At 38.5% G+C, this 13,326-nt stretch overlaps 1 protein-coding gene and 1 long non-coding RNA gene across 2 annotated transcripts in view; one reads left to right on the forward strand and one right to left on the reverse strand.

The window, feature by feature from the left end:
• Positions 1-4,966, forward strand: part of LOC106028592 (uncharacterized) — a 19,906-nt gene extending 14,940 nt beyond the window's left edge. The window contains exon 3 of the long non-coding RNA XR_001202216.3: positions 4,821-4,966. This is a non-coding gene — a long non-coding RNA (uncharacterized LOC106028592). The remainder of the gene's footprint in view (positions 1-4,820) is intronic.
• On the reverse strand, positions 150-13,152 carry Haus1 (HAUS augmin like complex subunit 1). Its single transcript, XM_003474066.5, has 9 exons — positions 13,002-13,152; positions 12,171-12,345; positions 7,704-7,839; positions 6,381-6,515; positions 4,773-4,896; positions 4,227-4,292; positions 1,799-1,870; positions 1,489-1,536; positions 150-403 (listed from the first exon to the last, which is right to left on the reverse strand). Exons 1-9 carry the CDS (start codon positions 13,029-13,031, stop codon positions 353-355), a joined length of 837 nt encoding a protein of 278 aa, XP_003474114.1. The 5' UTR covers positions 13,032-13,152; the 3' UTR covers positions 150-352.
• Between the last annotated feature and the right edge of the window lie 174 nt (positions 13,153-13,326).

Raw genomic sequence — 13,326 nt, forward strand, 5'->3', positions numbered from 1 at the left:
TGGCAGCTTTAACAAAGTTCCCCCACTAGAGAGACTTATTTGTTCTGAGACAGGTACACTGTGTAATCGGGGTCAGCCCAGAGCTTATTATATACTTGAGGCTGACGGAATCTTAAATGCCCACCCACAGGAAATCCAACACATCCAGCTTGAGAAAATGCTTTTTAATATGAAAACTGCATTTGGGCACAAAATGCAATGCAAAACTTAGAACCATTGTCTTGTCAAGAGGTACATTATTATCTCAACTAAGAACACAGAAATTTTGTTAAGGCATGCTAGGTACACACAAATTCTGTAAAGCTCTATTCAACTTATTTTGCTAGGAAAAAGGATGCTTATTTGGCTCTGGTCACAGTTCCATCATGTCTACCTTCTTTGTAAGTTCAGCCTCAATGGTATCCTAAATTAAGAAAGAAATACCATAAATAAAGATATAAAACAATGCCTAATGTCTAATGTTATTTAAAATAAGAGCAAAAAAGGAAAACATTAGCACAGAATTTTTTTCAATGCCATTAAAAATTAAATATGCATTAAATATTCCCCTGTATGTATTTGTTTATTCATTTAGAAAGAGTCTAGTTTATGTAACTCAAACTGGCCTTGAACTTGGGATCATCTTGTCTCAGCCTCCCCAGTGGTAGGATTACAGGCGTGAGTCATCACTCCTAGCTTGTTCCCTTGCTTTTAGACCTCTCTTCTTCCTTCAAATTCCCTTCAAAAGTTTTTAGACTCTTAACTGAGCCTAATAAACACCTGAAGGAGGGGAAAAATCTAGAGAAATACATCAACGTAGTGACAGATAAATAAATTTTTCTGATCTTTGTGCCTATCTCCACAGCATTGCTCACATAACTTCTTTTCCATCCTCACTGCCACTGTTCTTATGATTACTTTTTTTGTTTTTTGTTTTTATTATTATTGGTACCGGGGATCAAACTCACGACTGTACATTTGTAAGGCAGGCACTTATGCCCCTGAGCTAAATCCCCAGCCCCTATTTCATTTCTTTTCTTTTTTTTTTTTTTTTTGTCTTTTTCCTTTTTATCAGTACCGGGGATCGAACTCACGACCACCTGCTTGCAAGGCAGGCACATATGCAGCTGAGCTAAATCCCCAGCCCCACCCTATTTCGTTTCTTGAGACAGGGTTTCTTGAGACTGTAATACAGTCTGGTCTTGAATGCACTATGTAGCTGGCCTTGAACTCGTGGCAATCCTTCTGCCTCAGAACTTCTCAAGTGCTGGGAATGGGACTGTACATCCCCATGCCCAGCTTCTTTATAATTTTTTTAAAGAAATGCAATAGGCAGGTGTGATGGTGCATGTCTGTAATCTCAGCACTTGAGAGGATGAGGCAGGAGAATAACTAAGTTTGAGGTCAGCCTAAATTACATAATGAGACCTTGTCTCAAAAAACAAAATATAAGCGAACATGTAAAAATAAATAAATAAAAATATGAAGAAAAAGATGGGAATTACTTACTAATTCTCTCTTTGCTTCTTCAATTTTCACTTGAGCAAGAGATGGATTCTTTTAAAGAAAAATATAAGGAAAGGTTATAGTGCTTCATTTTAGATTCAAAGGAGAAAAATATATACTGCAATCCCTTCCATAAAATTAAAAAAATTTACAGGAAATAGTCAACATATACACAATACTGAAATTCATCAGTGATTTTAAATCCTTAGAGATGAACTCATGATTTTTATAATTGTTTATTGCCTTTGTGGAAGGTTAGAAATGATAACTTTAAAATTAAACAAAACCAAACCAAACCTGTAAGAATAATTACCGGCATTAAATCTAGGTAGGACTCCAATTTTTTTTTCAAAGGTATAGTCTTTCGTTTTAATTCTGCCAGTTTCTAGGAGTGAAAAAACAGAGTTAGAGATAGTCACAATGCAACTATTACCAATTTCTAGCCAGGTGCTATGGCACACTCCTCTAATCCTAGCACTCAGGGAGAATGAGGCAATAGGATCACAAGCTGGAGCCTAGCCTCAGAAACTCAGTGTGAAGGCCCTAGGTTTAATCCCCCATATGGCAAAAAACAAAACCTCCCAATCCATTTCTGACATAAACACAATAAGGAATTAACACAAAAGATTTTCTTGTTTTTGTTTTTTGACATTTCTTCTTATGGGGTGCCATGTAGGCCAGGCTGGCCTCAAATTCACTGTTCTGTAACCCCACCATTCTGTAACCTCCTGAGTGCTAAGGTTACAGGTATGTGCCACTACGCTTGGCAATATTAGGATATGTTATTTATTGATTCTTTTTTTGCAATGCTAGAGATTAAACCCAGGGTATCAATAATGCTAACAAGTACTCTACCACTGACCTGCATTCTCAACACAAAAATATTTTTAAAAAGGTATCAAACAACTTCAAATAGATAAGCTCACTTCTAACGGAAACAATACTTATACTTTTTTATTAAGAATAAGGCTGACGGGCCTGGGGATTTAGCTCAGCAGCATAAGCACCTGCCTGGCAAGTGCAAGATCATGAGTTTGATCCCCGGTACAAAAAAATAAGGCTGATGTAATTGATCTAAAAACAAAACAATATGATTATAAGTTTAGAACATAAAGAGAAAACTAAAGTCTGAAATACATATAGATACAAATCAAAATAGAAAAAATTTCCTTAAGAATAATAAAATACAGTCAGAGATATAGCTCAGTTGCATAGTACCTACCTGGCAAGTGCGAGGTTATGAGTTCGATCCTCGGTACCAAACCAAACCAAAACAAATCCAACCCAACCCCGCCCCCCATACACACAAAATAAAATAGCCAGACCCATACCTACACCCACAGCACTGGAGAGGCTAAGGCAAGATCGTCACAAGTTCAAGGTCAGCCTGAGCCACATAGTGGGAGCCTATCTCAAAAAATTTTTTAAAAAAGCTGGGGATTTAGCTCAACAGCATAAGCACCTTCTTAGCAAATGCAAGGTCATGAGTTTGATCCCTGGTACCAAATAAAATAAAATAAAGGACTGGGAATGTGGCATATACCTGTAAATGTGTGTAATCTAGCACTCAGGAGTCTGATACAGGAGGATTTTCATAAACTAGAGGCCAGCCTGGACTACATGAGTTCAGGGATAACCTGGACTACATAATGTGATTTTGTCTCAAAAAATAAATAAATAAATAAATAAATAAATAAATAAATAAATAAAGCAGCAGTGCACAGCTATAATTCCAGCATTAAGGGAAACTGAGGCAAAAAGATCACAAGTTCAAATTCTGTCTGGGCAATTTAGTAAGATGCTGTCTGAAAATTTTTTAAAAAGTGGTGAAGATGTAGCTCAATGGTAGAACAGCAATCCTGAGATCAATCTTTAGTGCTGCAAAAAAAAATATTTAATGTAAAATAAAGTCAAGTAAGATAAAATAAGCTGGATGTGGTGGTGCACACATCTGTAGTCCTAGTTACTAAAAAGGCTGAGCCAAGAGGACATCAAGTTCAAGGCCATCACTGACAACAGAGACCATCTCAAAATTTGAATTTCCTTTTACCACCAAAATACATAAAACTCATAACTTAAAAACCCAGAACTGAATTTGCAAACTCTAGAAATTTTGGGCCTTGTACTTTTTACTTACAGTGAAAGACAAGGAGCTCCTAAATGAAGAGCACAGAGATATTCAAGCGTTTGATAAATAAGTTAATAGTATTATTGACTCTAGCAAAAAGTTTCTAGCCTATAACAACACATAAAGGAAAGCAAACAAATGAATACATACAGCTAAACAGGCAATAAAAACAGAAACATTAGTAAACATAAAGTGTAAAAATGGGGCCAGGGATATGGCCCAGTTGTACAGCACTTGCGTAGCATGTGCGAGTTCCTAGGTTTTATCCCTAGCAAGAAAGAAAAAAATAGTACAAACGTAAAGGAAAAGAAATCAAGCATAAAGGCCCTAAGGAAAAGAAATAAAATAAAAACATTGTGGACTAATAGTTTGAGGTGGACTCTCTAGAGTGGTTAGGCACAAACATAAACAGATGGGAGTTGGTTGCTTCCACTATGCTTGATTTGTGGTCACTTGCTTTTCCACCACAGCAGAAAGCCCTCATCAAATGCAGCCTTGATCTTAAGACTTCCTAGCTTCCAGAACTGTGAGCCAACTATATCTCTCCTATTTATAAGTATGCGGTTTGTGGCATTCCATCATAGCAGTAGAAAAGAGAATAACATAAGCTCACCTCTGACAGTGCTACAAGTGACTGATGTGACAAAGAAATATCCATGCCTCTAGCTGCAAGTTGCTCCTATAATTACAAAAAGGTGTTGTTAGAAAATTATTTTAAAAGTGACCATCATTAAGTATCCTCAACATGTAATAGGATAAAAAGTAGCTTATAAGGGGCTGGGGATTTAGCTCAGCAGCATAAGCACCTGCCTTGCAAGCAGGCAGTCGTTGAGTTTGATCCCTGGTACCGATAAAAAGGAAAAAGACAAAAAAAAAAAAAAAGTAGCTTACAAATCACAGATGAAAAATTATACATGCACATAGGCCCTTTTATGTTATCTGTGGACCCTTTCTGCACTCACACATTGTGATAAGATGGGTACAGAGCTTAAGGGCCTGAGTTTCAGAGCCTGAATCCACAGCTAAGTAGTTATATAACCTTGGGCAAGGTACTTAATTCTCTCTGTAATTCCTTCCTCTGTGTGAGGTTCTAATACACTGCCTAGCTGTGAGAACTAAGGTCAAAAAGATCTGGCTATGTTGAGTCCCTCATACACACCTCTGCAGCTCTGATTCCAAATCTGAACTCCTCTGCCTTTGCTTTCAGGAAGTCCATGTTCTGAAGACGATTGTCAACCTTGGCCCTTTCAGCAGACAGATGGAGCTCTGCCTTCTGGAGATCTCTTTAAAAAGTAAAATTAAAAGCACTTTCTTCTCCTCCTCCTTCTTAGTAAAATTATTATAAAAAAGAAATGACTACATCTTTGGATTCAATGCTCTGTTAGTCAACAGTACATAACCTACTTGCTGGATTCTCTACTACTGACTTTATATCCTAGCCAACCATGAATTCTTCCAGATTGTTCCCTTTGTGTTCCCATGTGGGATTTTTCTCAAGGAATAATTTTAACATAATTTTAAGATAAGCCAAGGTCCATTACTTTTTTAGAAAAAAAAATTTTTAGAAAAACTTTTTTTAGTGTATGACTGAAATACATAATGAATATGTTCATCGTGAGGTACCAGTATATATCCATTTGCGTATCCCATATATTACATATCGATTCTTTTTTTATTTTTCTCTTCCCCTCCCTAATGTTCCCTTTTCATCCCCACAAAGTTTATCTCCTTGTTTCTGTTGTCTTTTTAAAAAGTTACTTAATATATTGCAAGAGCAAATTTGAAATATGAGGTCCCAAAGGCCTTTTAAATGTGACAGTCCCTTGTACATACATTTTCAGTGTCTATTGAATAAATTTAAACTACAACAAATTACTTGTGAATTTATATAATCCCTAGCCACAGGCCTGAATTTCTGAGGCCAACATGGACCCAAAGAAGGCCCCTACTATATTAAAGAGGGATATTACAGCTGTAAGAAAAAAGTGCAACAAAGTTTAAGGTGAGCCAGGTTCAGTGGTGGTACATATCTACAGAATATCAGCCACTCAAGAAATTCAAGGAGGAGGATCATAAGTTTGAACCCAGCCTAGGTGATTTAGAGACTCAGCAAGACCCTGTCTCAACAAATAATTAAATAAACGAAAAGGACTAGCATCTAGCTCAGCTTAGCATGTAGAAGTGCCTGAGTTCCATCCCCAGTACTGCAAAGTCAAAACAAAAACACAACAGAAAGGTAATAAATTGTATTAAGTGGTGAAAATCTTTATCTAACCGTTCCTCACTTCCACTCAGGTCATTTTCTTTTTTAAAAATGTTTGTGAGCTGGGCGTGGTGGCACACGCTTGTAATCCCAGCACTCAGGAGGCTGAGGCATGGGAATCTTTGCAAGTTCAAGAGCAGCCTGGGCTACAAAGTGAGTTGAAAGCCAGCCTGAACTGCATAGCAAGACCCTGCCTCAAAAAGACCAAAAAAAAAAAAAAAAAAAAAGTTTTATGGGCTAGGCCTGGTGTACATGACTATAATCTCAGTACTCTGGAGGCTAAGGCAGGACCATCACTGAGTTTGAGGCCAGTCTGAGCTATATAATGAGTTCAAGGACTACATAGTAAGGCTTTTCTCAAAAAACTAAAAAAAAAAAACAAAAAAGTTTTATGGATTTCATCTTCTATGTTTTTAAAAATCATACTGACTGCCAAAATTAAATATGACAATATTGTATTACTGTCTTTATCATCAAAATTCTATTTTCAACTCAGTTACTTACTCTCGCAGACATTTTTCTAACACTAATGTTGCAGTTAGATTTTTTTCAAGTTTTCCCAATTGAAGTTGGAGTTCTTCATTTTTGGATTTGGTACGGAAGAGATCAGAGGTCAAATCATTCACTGCAGGAATAAAACTAAAAGGAGAATCTGGTTACATACATGAATTAAGGACAATAATTATAATTATAGTCATATTAGGAAGTAAATTCATATATAATCACCATTTCACACCTGTATGCATTTTTACATGCTGTTTCCATCTTTTGAAATGTCCTTAAACTATCAAAGTTCCATCTGTCCTTCAATATTAAGATTTATACCAACCTTGAATTTACTACGTGTGTGTGTGTGTGTGTGTGTGTGTGTGTGTGTGGCACCAGGGATTGAATTTGGAGTCTTCACACTGAGCTATATCCCCAGCCATTTTTCTATATTTTTAATCATTTTGAGACAGGGTCTCAGTAAGTTGTTAAAATGTCCAGACTGGGCTTGAACTTGGGATCCTTTTACCTTAGTTTCTTGGAGTGCCACGATTGCAGAGGTATGCCCCCATATCTGGCTAAACTTACCATGTTTTTTTCTGCGCTCCCTAGCTACTGCTTATAGATTTCTGTCCGACTGCAGCTATCACATTACAGTAGTTTTACATGTCCATCTCCCTCATGTGAGAATGAAGAGATGAATTATTCTTGAAGGCAGTTACTATTCTATTTATCTCTGCTTCCTAACTGTTCATACATCTCACTGGTGTCTGCTGAAATGATTTAAGGAAATTAAGAACTGGCTTCCTTGAGTAGAAATTGTAATGGTGGGCTCCTTGTTACCACCAGTGACAGTCACATGGACTTGGGAGCCAGACTGTTAAAATTCCAACTCTGCCATTCACTAGTTTGCAGAAGTTATTCAGTGCACCCCTTCTGTGGCTCAGTTTCCTCTTATGGTTTGTGGAAGAACCATGTCACTATATAGGTGAAGGTTTCCTACTCTATTCTAGTCAGTAGGGTAGGACACCATCAAAATTCACCATGCTCAACTACGTAAGTTGGCTTACTGCTTTTCTCATTATCTACAGGGAACAATGTAAGTGATATCTAAACCGTTTCCAAATACACACAAGAACCACCTTTCACAACACTAAAAAAATTAATACATCACATTTATCTGAATTAATCTTGCTCACTAGCAAAATTAAGAAGTAAATTAAAGTTCAGTAGTTTTGTGTTTATTGTTAAGTTGCTGTACAACATTATACTGAGAAACAGAGAATCCTTAGAGCAAACATGCAACATGACTACCGAAATTACAAATGCCACCATAATTACCTTGCTAGTGATGTATCCTTTGTTTCAAGGGCCACTGCACTGTCAACCAAAGCATTCAGATACCTGGAACCAATACTAGACAGATTGGCAGGGGAAAAACTGACACTCTCCATGAGGAGGTCTTGAAGATGCTTGGCTGAAAAGAAGAATTTCATGGTGACTAACATGTTTTGTCTTTTTGTTTTTTAAAACTTTAATATCTTTAGGGAGGTGTAACTCGTAAAATTATGTACCTTAGGTATACAATTCAATGACCTGTAGTAAATTCAGTATTGTACGTCCATCATCAAATCTATTTTTTTGTTTTTTGAGACAGTGTGTTTCTACACCGTTCAAGTGGGCCTTGAACTCATTTGGTAGCGCAGGCTGACCTTGAACTCTCTGTGATCCTCTTGCCTCAGCCTCCCAAGTAGTGGAATTACAGGCATGTATTACCATGCTTTATTCATCACTACATCTATTTTTTTTTGGTCTTTTTCCTTTTTATCGGTACCAGGGATTGAACTCACGACTGCCTGCTTACAAGGCAGGTGCTTATGCCGCTGAGCTAAATCCCCAGCCCCTCCATCACTACATCTATTGTAGAACATTTCTACCACTCCCAAAAAGGAACCCCATTCCTTAGTCATCACTTTCTAACCTCCCAACCCACAAAGCCTTAGCAACCATTTTCTCTTGCTTGCCCAGCCTAGGCTTGAATTTGTGATCCTAATTCAGGTTCCCAGAGTGCTGGAGTAATGGGCATGCTTCATCATGCCCAGGTTTCCAACACTGTTACCACTTTTTATTTTGAGACAAGGTCTCACTAAATCACTAAATTACCTGTGCTGGCCTTGGATTTACATTCTCCTACCTTAAGTCTCCCAGACTGCTGGGATTACAGGCATGTGCCATCACACCATCTTTACATTTTAACTCTTAGACTTTGGATCTCTCTGGAGTTACTTCTCATACATGATATGAGGTAGAATGAAACTACTCCTATTTCTTTTGTGGTACTGGGGATCAAACCCAGGGCCTTTGCACTGAGCTACATCCCAAATCAAGTCTCCCTTCCTTTACTTGACACAGGGTTTTGGTAAGTTACCCAGCAAACTTGAGATTCTCCTGCCTTAATCTTCCAAAGTGCTGGGATTTCAGGGATGTGCTACCATGCCCAGTCCAAATTCTGTCTTGTACATGTGGATATCCAACTTTTCGGGACCAAGAGTGAAGTAGGAGGCATCGCAATCTCACATCACAGGCTATATTACAAAGCTACAGTGACAAAAATTGCACAGTACTGGCACAAAAATAAGTACACAGATTAACAGAACACAGCAGACAACCCAGAAACACTGAGCCATCAGATCCTTGACAAAGGGGCCAAAAGCATAGTCCTCTTCACACGGGGCTTGGAAAACTGGGATCCACAAGCAGAAGGACAAATCTAGTACTGTATCTCTCATCTTGTACTAAAATCATATCACAATGGGTCAAAGATCTAGATATTAAAAAGAAACAATCTCCTGGAGCATAAAATGGTAAAACTCCTAAAAATATAGATATAGGCAAGAATTTTTTGAACAACAAACACTATCAAAAAACAACAAATGGGATTACATCAAATTAAAAAGCTTGGGGCTTGGGATTTAGCTCAGCGGCATAAGCGCCTGCCTTGCAAGCAGGCAGTCGTGAGTTCAATCCCTGGTAACGATTAAAAAAAAAAAATTAAAAAGCTTTTGCACATCAAAGGAAACAACCAACAGAGTGAAAAGACAACAGAATGGGGAAAAATGTGCCAGCTACTGCTTGGATAAAGAACTAATATCTTGAAATACAAAGAACTCTAAAAAATTAGACCCCCTCCCAAAAAAAAGATCAAATCAAAAATGGACAACTGAAATGAACAGGAATTCTCATAAGACAAAACACAAATGGCCAATAAATACAAGAAAAAATATTCAGGGCTACGATGGGCATACCTGTAATCTCAGCACTTGGGAGGCTGAGGCAAGTGGAGCCGTGCAAGTTCCAGGCCAGCCTGAATTACAGAGCAAGACTGCCTCAAAAAATAAAACAAAAGAAAAAGAAAAAAGATTCAGTATCTTTGACTATTAAGGAGAACTGTTTGTCGAGACAACACTGAGATTCCACCTTACTCCAGAAAGGCTATCATCAACAATTCAAAAAACAACATATGCTGTGGAGGCTGTTGGGAAAAAAGGAACCTTTCTACATTGCTGACAGGAGTGTAAACTAGTGTAACCAAAAATCAGTACACAGCACTCGGGAGGCTGAGGCAGGAGGATCGTTGCGAGTTCGAGACCAGCCTAGGCTACAAAGTGAGCTCAAGGCCAGCCTGAACTGCACAGTGAGACCCTATCTCAAAAAGACAAAAAAAAAAAAAAAAAAAAAATTAGTATGGACCTTCCTCAAAACAACAAAAAACTAAAAATAAATTGCATTCAACCCAGCTCCACCTCTGCTGGATATCTCTATCTCTCCAAGAGTTAAAGATACCATACCACAGTGATACATTTATAGCTGCATAATCCTGCTAAATCTTGAAAGCAGCCTATATGTCCATCTACACATGAACAGATAAAATGTGGTTTTTATACATAATTGAGCTCTACTCAGATAAAGGATAAATTTTAGTCACATTTAGAAAATGGATGCACCTTGAGACTAGAATGCTAAGTAAAATAAATCAGACACAGATGGTTAAGTGTCACATAGTTTCTCTTATAGGAGAAGCCCAAAATATAAGTAATTTAAAGAGTAAGATAAAAGCCAGCTGTGTTGGTGCATGTCTGCAATCTCAGCACTCAGAAGGCTGAGGCAGGAGGATCACTCCAAATTCATGATCAGCCTGGACTATAAAGTGAGCTCAACGTCAGCTTGAACTGTACAGTGAGACCCTGTCTCAAAAAGATGTACTGACAATAACAACAACAAAAGGAGTAAAGTAAAAGATTATATTGAAATGGGTAGACACTTTGCAGATGAGAAGATGATCTAGTGATAGAGGGAGAGGTGAGGGAGAAAAGAGATAGCAAAGTAAAAAGGATTAAGAGGTAATAATGTGTATGTAACAATTCACCAAAATGAATCTCTTCTATTGCAAACATAGTTTTTTGTTTTTTAACACAGGGTCTCACTATGTAGTTCAGGTTGTTCCTAAACTCCTTATATAGTCCACACAGGCCTAGAACTTGCAGCAACCCTCCTGCCTCAACCTTCCTAGTGCTGGGATGAAAGATGTATGCCGGGGCTGGGGATTTAGCTCAGCAGCATAAGCGCCTGGCTTGCAAGCAGGCAGTCGTGAGTTCGATCCCTGGTACCGATAAAAACGAAAAAAAGACAAAAAAAAAAAAAAAAAAAAAAAGAAAGGTGTATGCCACCATGGCTGACCAAAAAAACTTTTTTAAATAAATGAAGGCAATGAATGGAAGGATGCAGGCAAGAGTTCAACAGCATAGCACTTGAAGCATTTGTAAAGACCTGGGTTATCCACATGTAAGAGAAAATCTTATGACTAAGGCATGAGATCTAGAAAGACTAAACTTAAGGAAAAAAACCACATGGCATCTTGTGTGTTAAGTTTAGGCACTTTTTGTGTTTGTGTGGTACTGGCATTAAACCCATGGATTCCTACATGCAAGGCATGTACTCTGGTATTGAGCTACTTGCTGAGTTTTTTTAATTTTATATTTTGAGACCTGGTCTTACTAAATTGTTAGGGCTGGCCTGGGACATGCAATCAATCCTCCTCCATCAGCCTCCCAGAGCAGCTAGATTACAAGCATTTGTCACCATGCCTGACTAGACTCTTATTTTTAGGGCTCACTGTTTTTCTATGAGTACCAATAAAGTATTTCCTACAACTGTGTATGATGGCACACACCTATAATCCCAGCCACTGGGATAAAATGGGAGAAATGAAAGTTCAAGGCCAGCCAAAGGCAAATTAGGAAGATTATGTTTCAAAATTTAAAAGGTTGGGATGTAGCTCAGTGCTTTCTCAGTCTGGAACACGGAATTTTTTTTTGTTTGTTTTTTGGTACCAGGGGTCAAACTCACAACCACAGGCTTGCAAGGCAGACACTTATGCTTCTGAGCTAAATCCCCGGCCCTGAAACATAGAATTGTTTAAAAAAATTGTACAATCAAATTAATGATTTGCAAAGTTAACACTAAGATAACAGAATGGAAGGTAAATCTGGGTAAAATAAATCACCCTAATGTTATAAATCTTAGTGTTGTAAAATTTGTTTAAGTTCTATTCATTACCTCAGGCAAATTTTCTAGATTTAGAGGCTGAGCCAGGAAGATGGAAATTTCAAGGACAACCTGGGAAATTTAGCCAGACCTTATCTCAAAAAATAAAAAATGCTGGGGATGTAACTCAGCTGTAACACACCCCTGGCTTCAATCACAGTGTGACAAAAACAAAAACAAAACTCCTCTAGGCCTAAATCTTACCTTCTGATTCATATTCATGTGCTTTCTGTTTCAAGTCCTCTATTACCAGGCAGGCGTCCCTGTCCAGGACCCTGTTGCGTTCTCTAAGGTGATATAAAATCTCTGTGGTCCGTGGGTTCACCTCATACTGTGGAATCGGATGATCTCCGAATATTTTTTTCAACCATTCAGCCACCTAACCATTAAAAACAAGACAAACTTTACAAGCCTTGTTTATTTTTAGAATTACATTTTTTATTACTGTTAATGCCATGACGGAACCATAATAAATAAGTGCTCAAAAGTGAACAAAATGCTTTTTTTCTCCGATTATTCTGGCGTCCTACTTCACATTTTTCCAGAAGTCATTTGATGACAAGAAATAAAAACTGAGAAAGCACAATGAATAACAGTATAAAAACCAAAATTACCAGAGAAAGATCCTTTTTTTTTTTAAGCTACAAAAGCAGTGTAGGGTAAAAATGTGCCACACACTTGGAAAACCTTTAAAGCTCAACAAGGAAGAAAAAAAAAAAAGCTCAATATGTGGATGGCTCAATATGTGGGAGTGAAAGCATGGTTAGAAGCATGGCTGCAGCTCAGGTAAGAAGCAGCCAACCAAGCAGGCCTTGGGTTCAAAGTCCCAATCCTTGTGTGCTTCGAAGATTCGAGACGCTGGCTGGGAAGGACGGAAGGGATTCAAATGCCCTTTTCAGGGGAGGCTCGCAAATGGGAAAGCATATATAGGGGAGGGGAGGGAAAAAGGAGACTTAGAGGAACCGCCGGCAGCGCAAGGATGTCAAAAGATGCGGTTTCCGGGAGGCCGCAGTGCCCCGCTCCCGCCCATGTCACCTGCGTCTCTTTTTCGTCCCGCGCCTCCATCGCCACAGCTCCCGCCACTTCCGCGCAAAGCCTCGCGGGAGAAACGCCCGGCTCGTTCGAGGGCCCCGCCCACGCAGCGTTGGTCCCGCCCCCGCCGGTCCAGGATTTCTGGGAATTGTGGTTTTTCCGACTCCAGGCCAGTTACACCTTGGACATGGCTGATCCAAGGCCTTTCCTATTCACTTAGCTTCTGTGGTATAATCTTCTGGACGAGAAGGAGAGCTGTTAGAACCAGGATGTTCTTCCTTATACATGTGTTTCATTTCTTGCTTGAGTTAATTTTTTTAAAAAATAC

Source organism: Cavia porcellus, unplaced genomic scaffold (genome assembly GCF_034190915.1).
Source record: "Cavia porcellus strain 051 isolate PalLab524CR breed Dunkin Hartley unplaced genomic scaffold, mCavPor4.1 scaffold_20, whole genome shotgun sequence".
In the NCBI taxonomy this organism is placed as follows: Eukaryota; Metazoa; Chordata; class Mammalia; order Rodentia; family Caviidae; genus Cavia; species Cavia porcellus.

Excerpts from the sequence above, each read along its gene's own strand:
- Haus1 (XM_003474066.5), bottom strand. The coding sequence starts at position 13,031 with ATGGAGGCGCGGGACGAAAAAGAGACGCAG. Across the intron at positions 12,346-13,001 it reads GGGACGAAAAAGAGACGCAG|GTGGCTGAATGGTTGAAAAA; the intron begins GTGACATGGGCG and ends TTTAATGGTTAG. Across the intron at positions 6,516-7,703 it reads AAGGATACATCACTAGCAAG|TTTTATTCCTGCAGTGAATG; the intron begins GTAATTATGGTG and ends TTCTCCTTTTAG.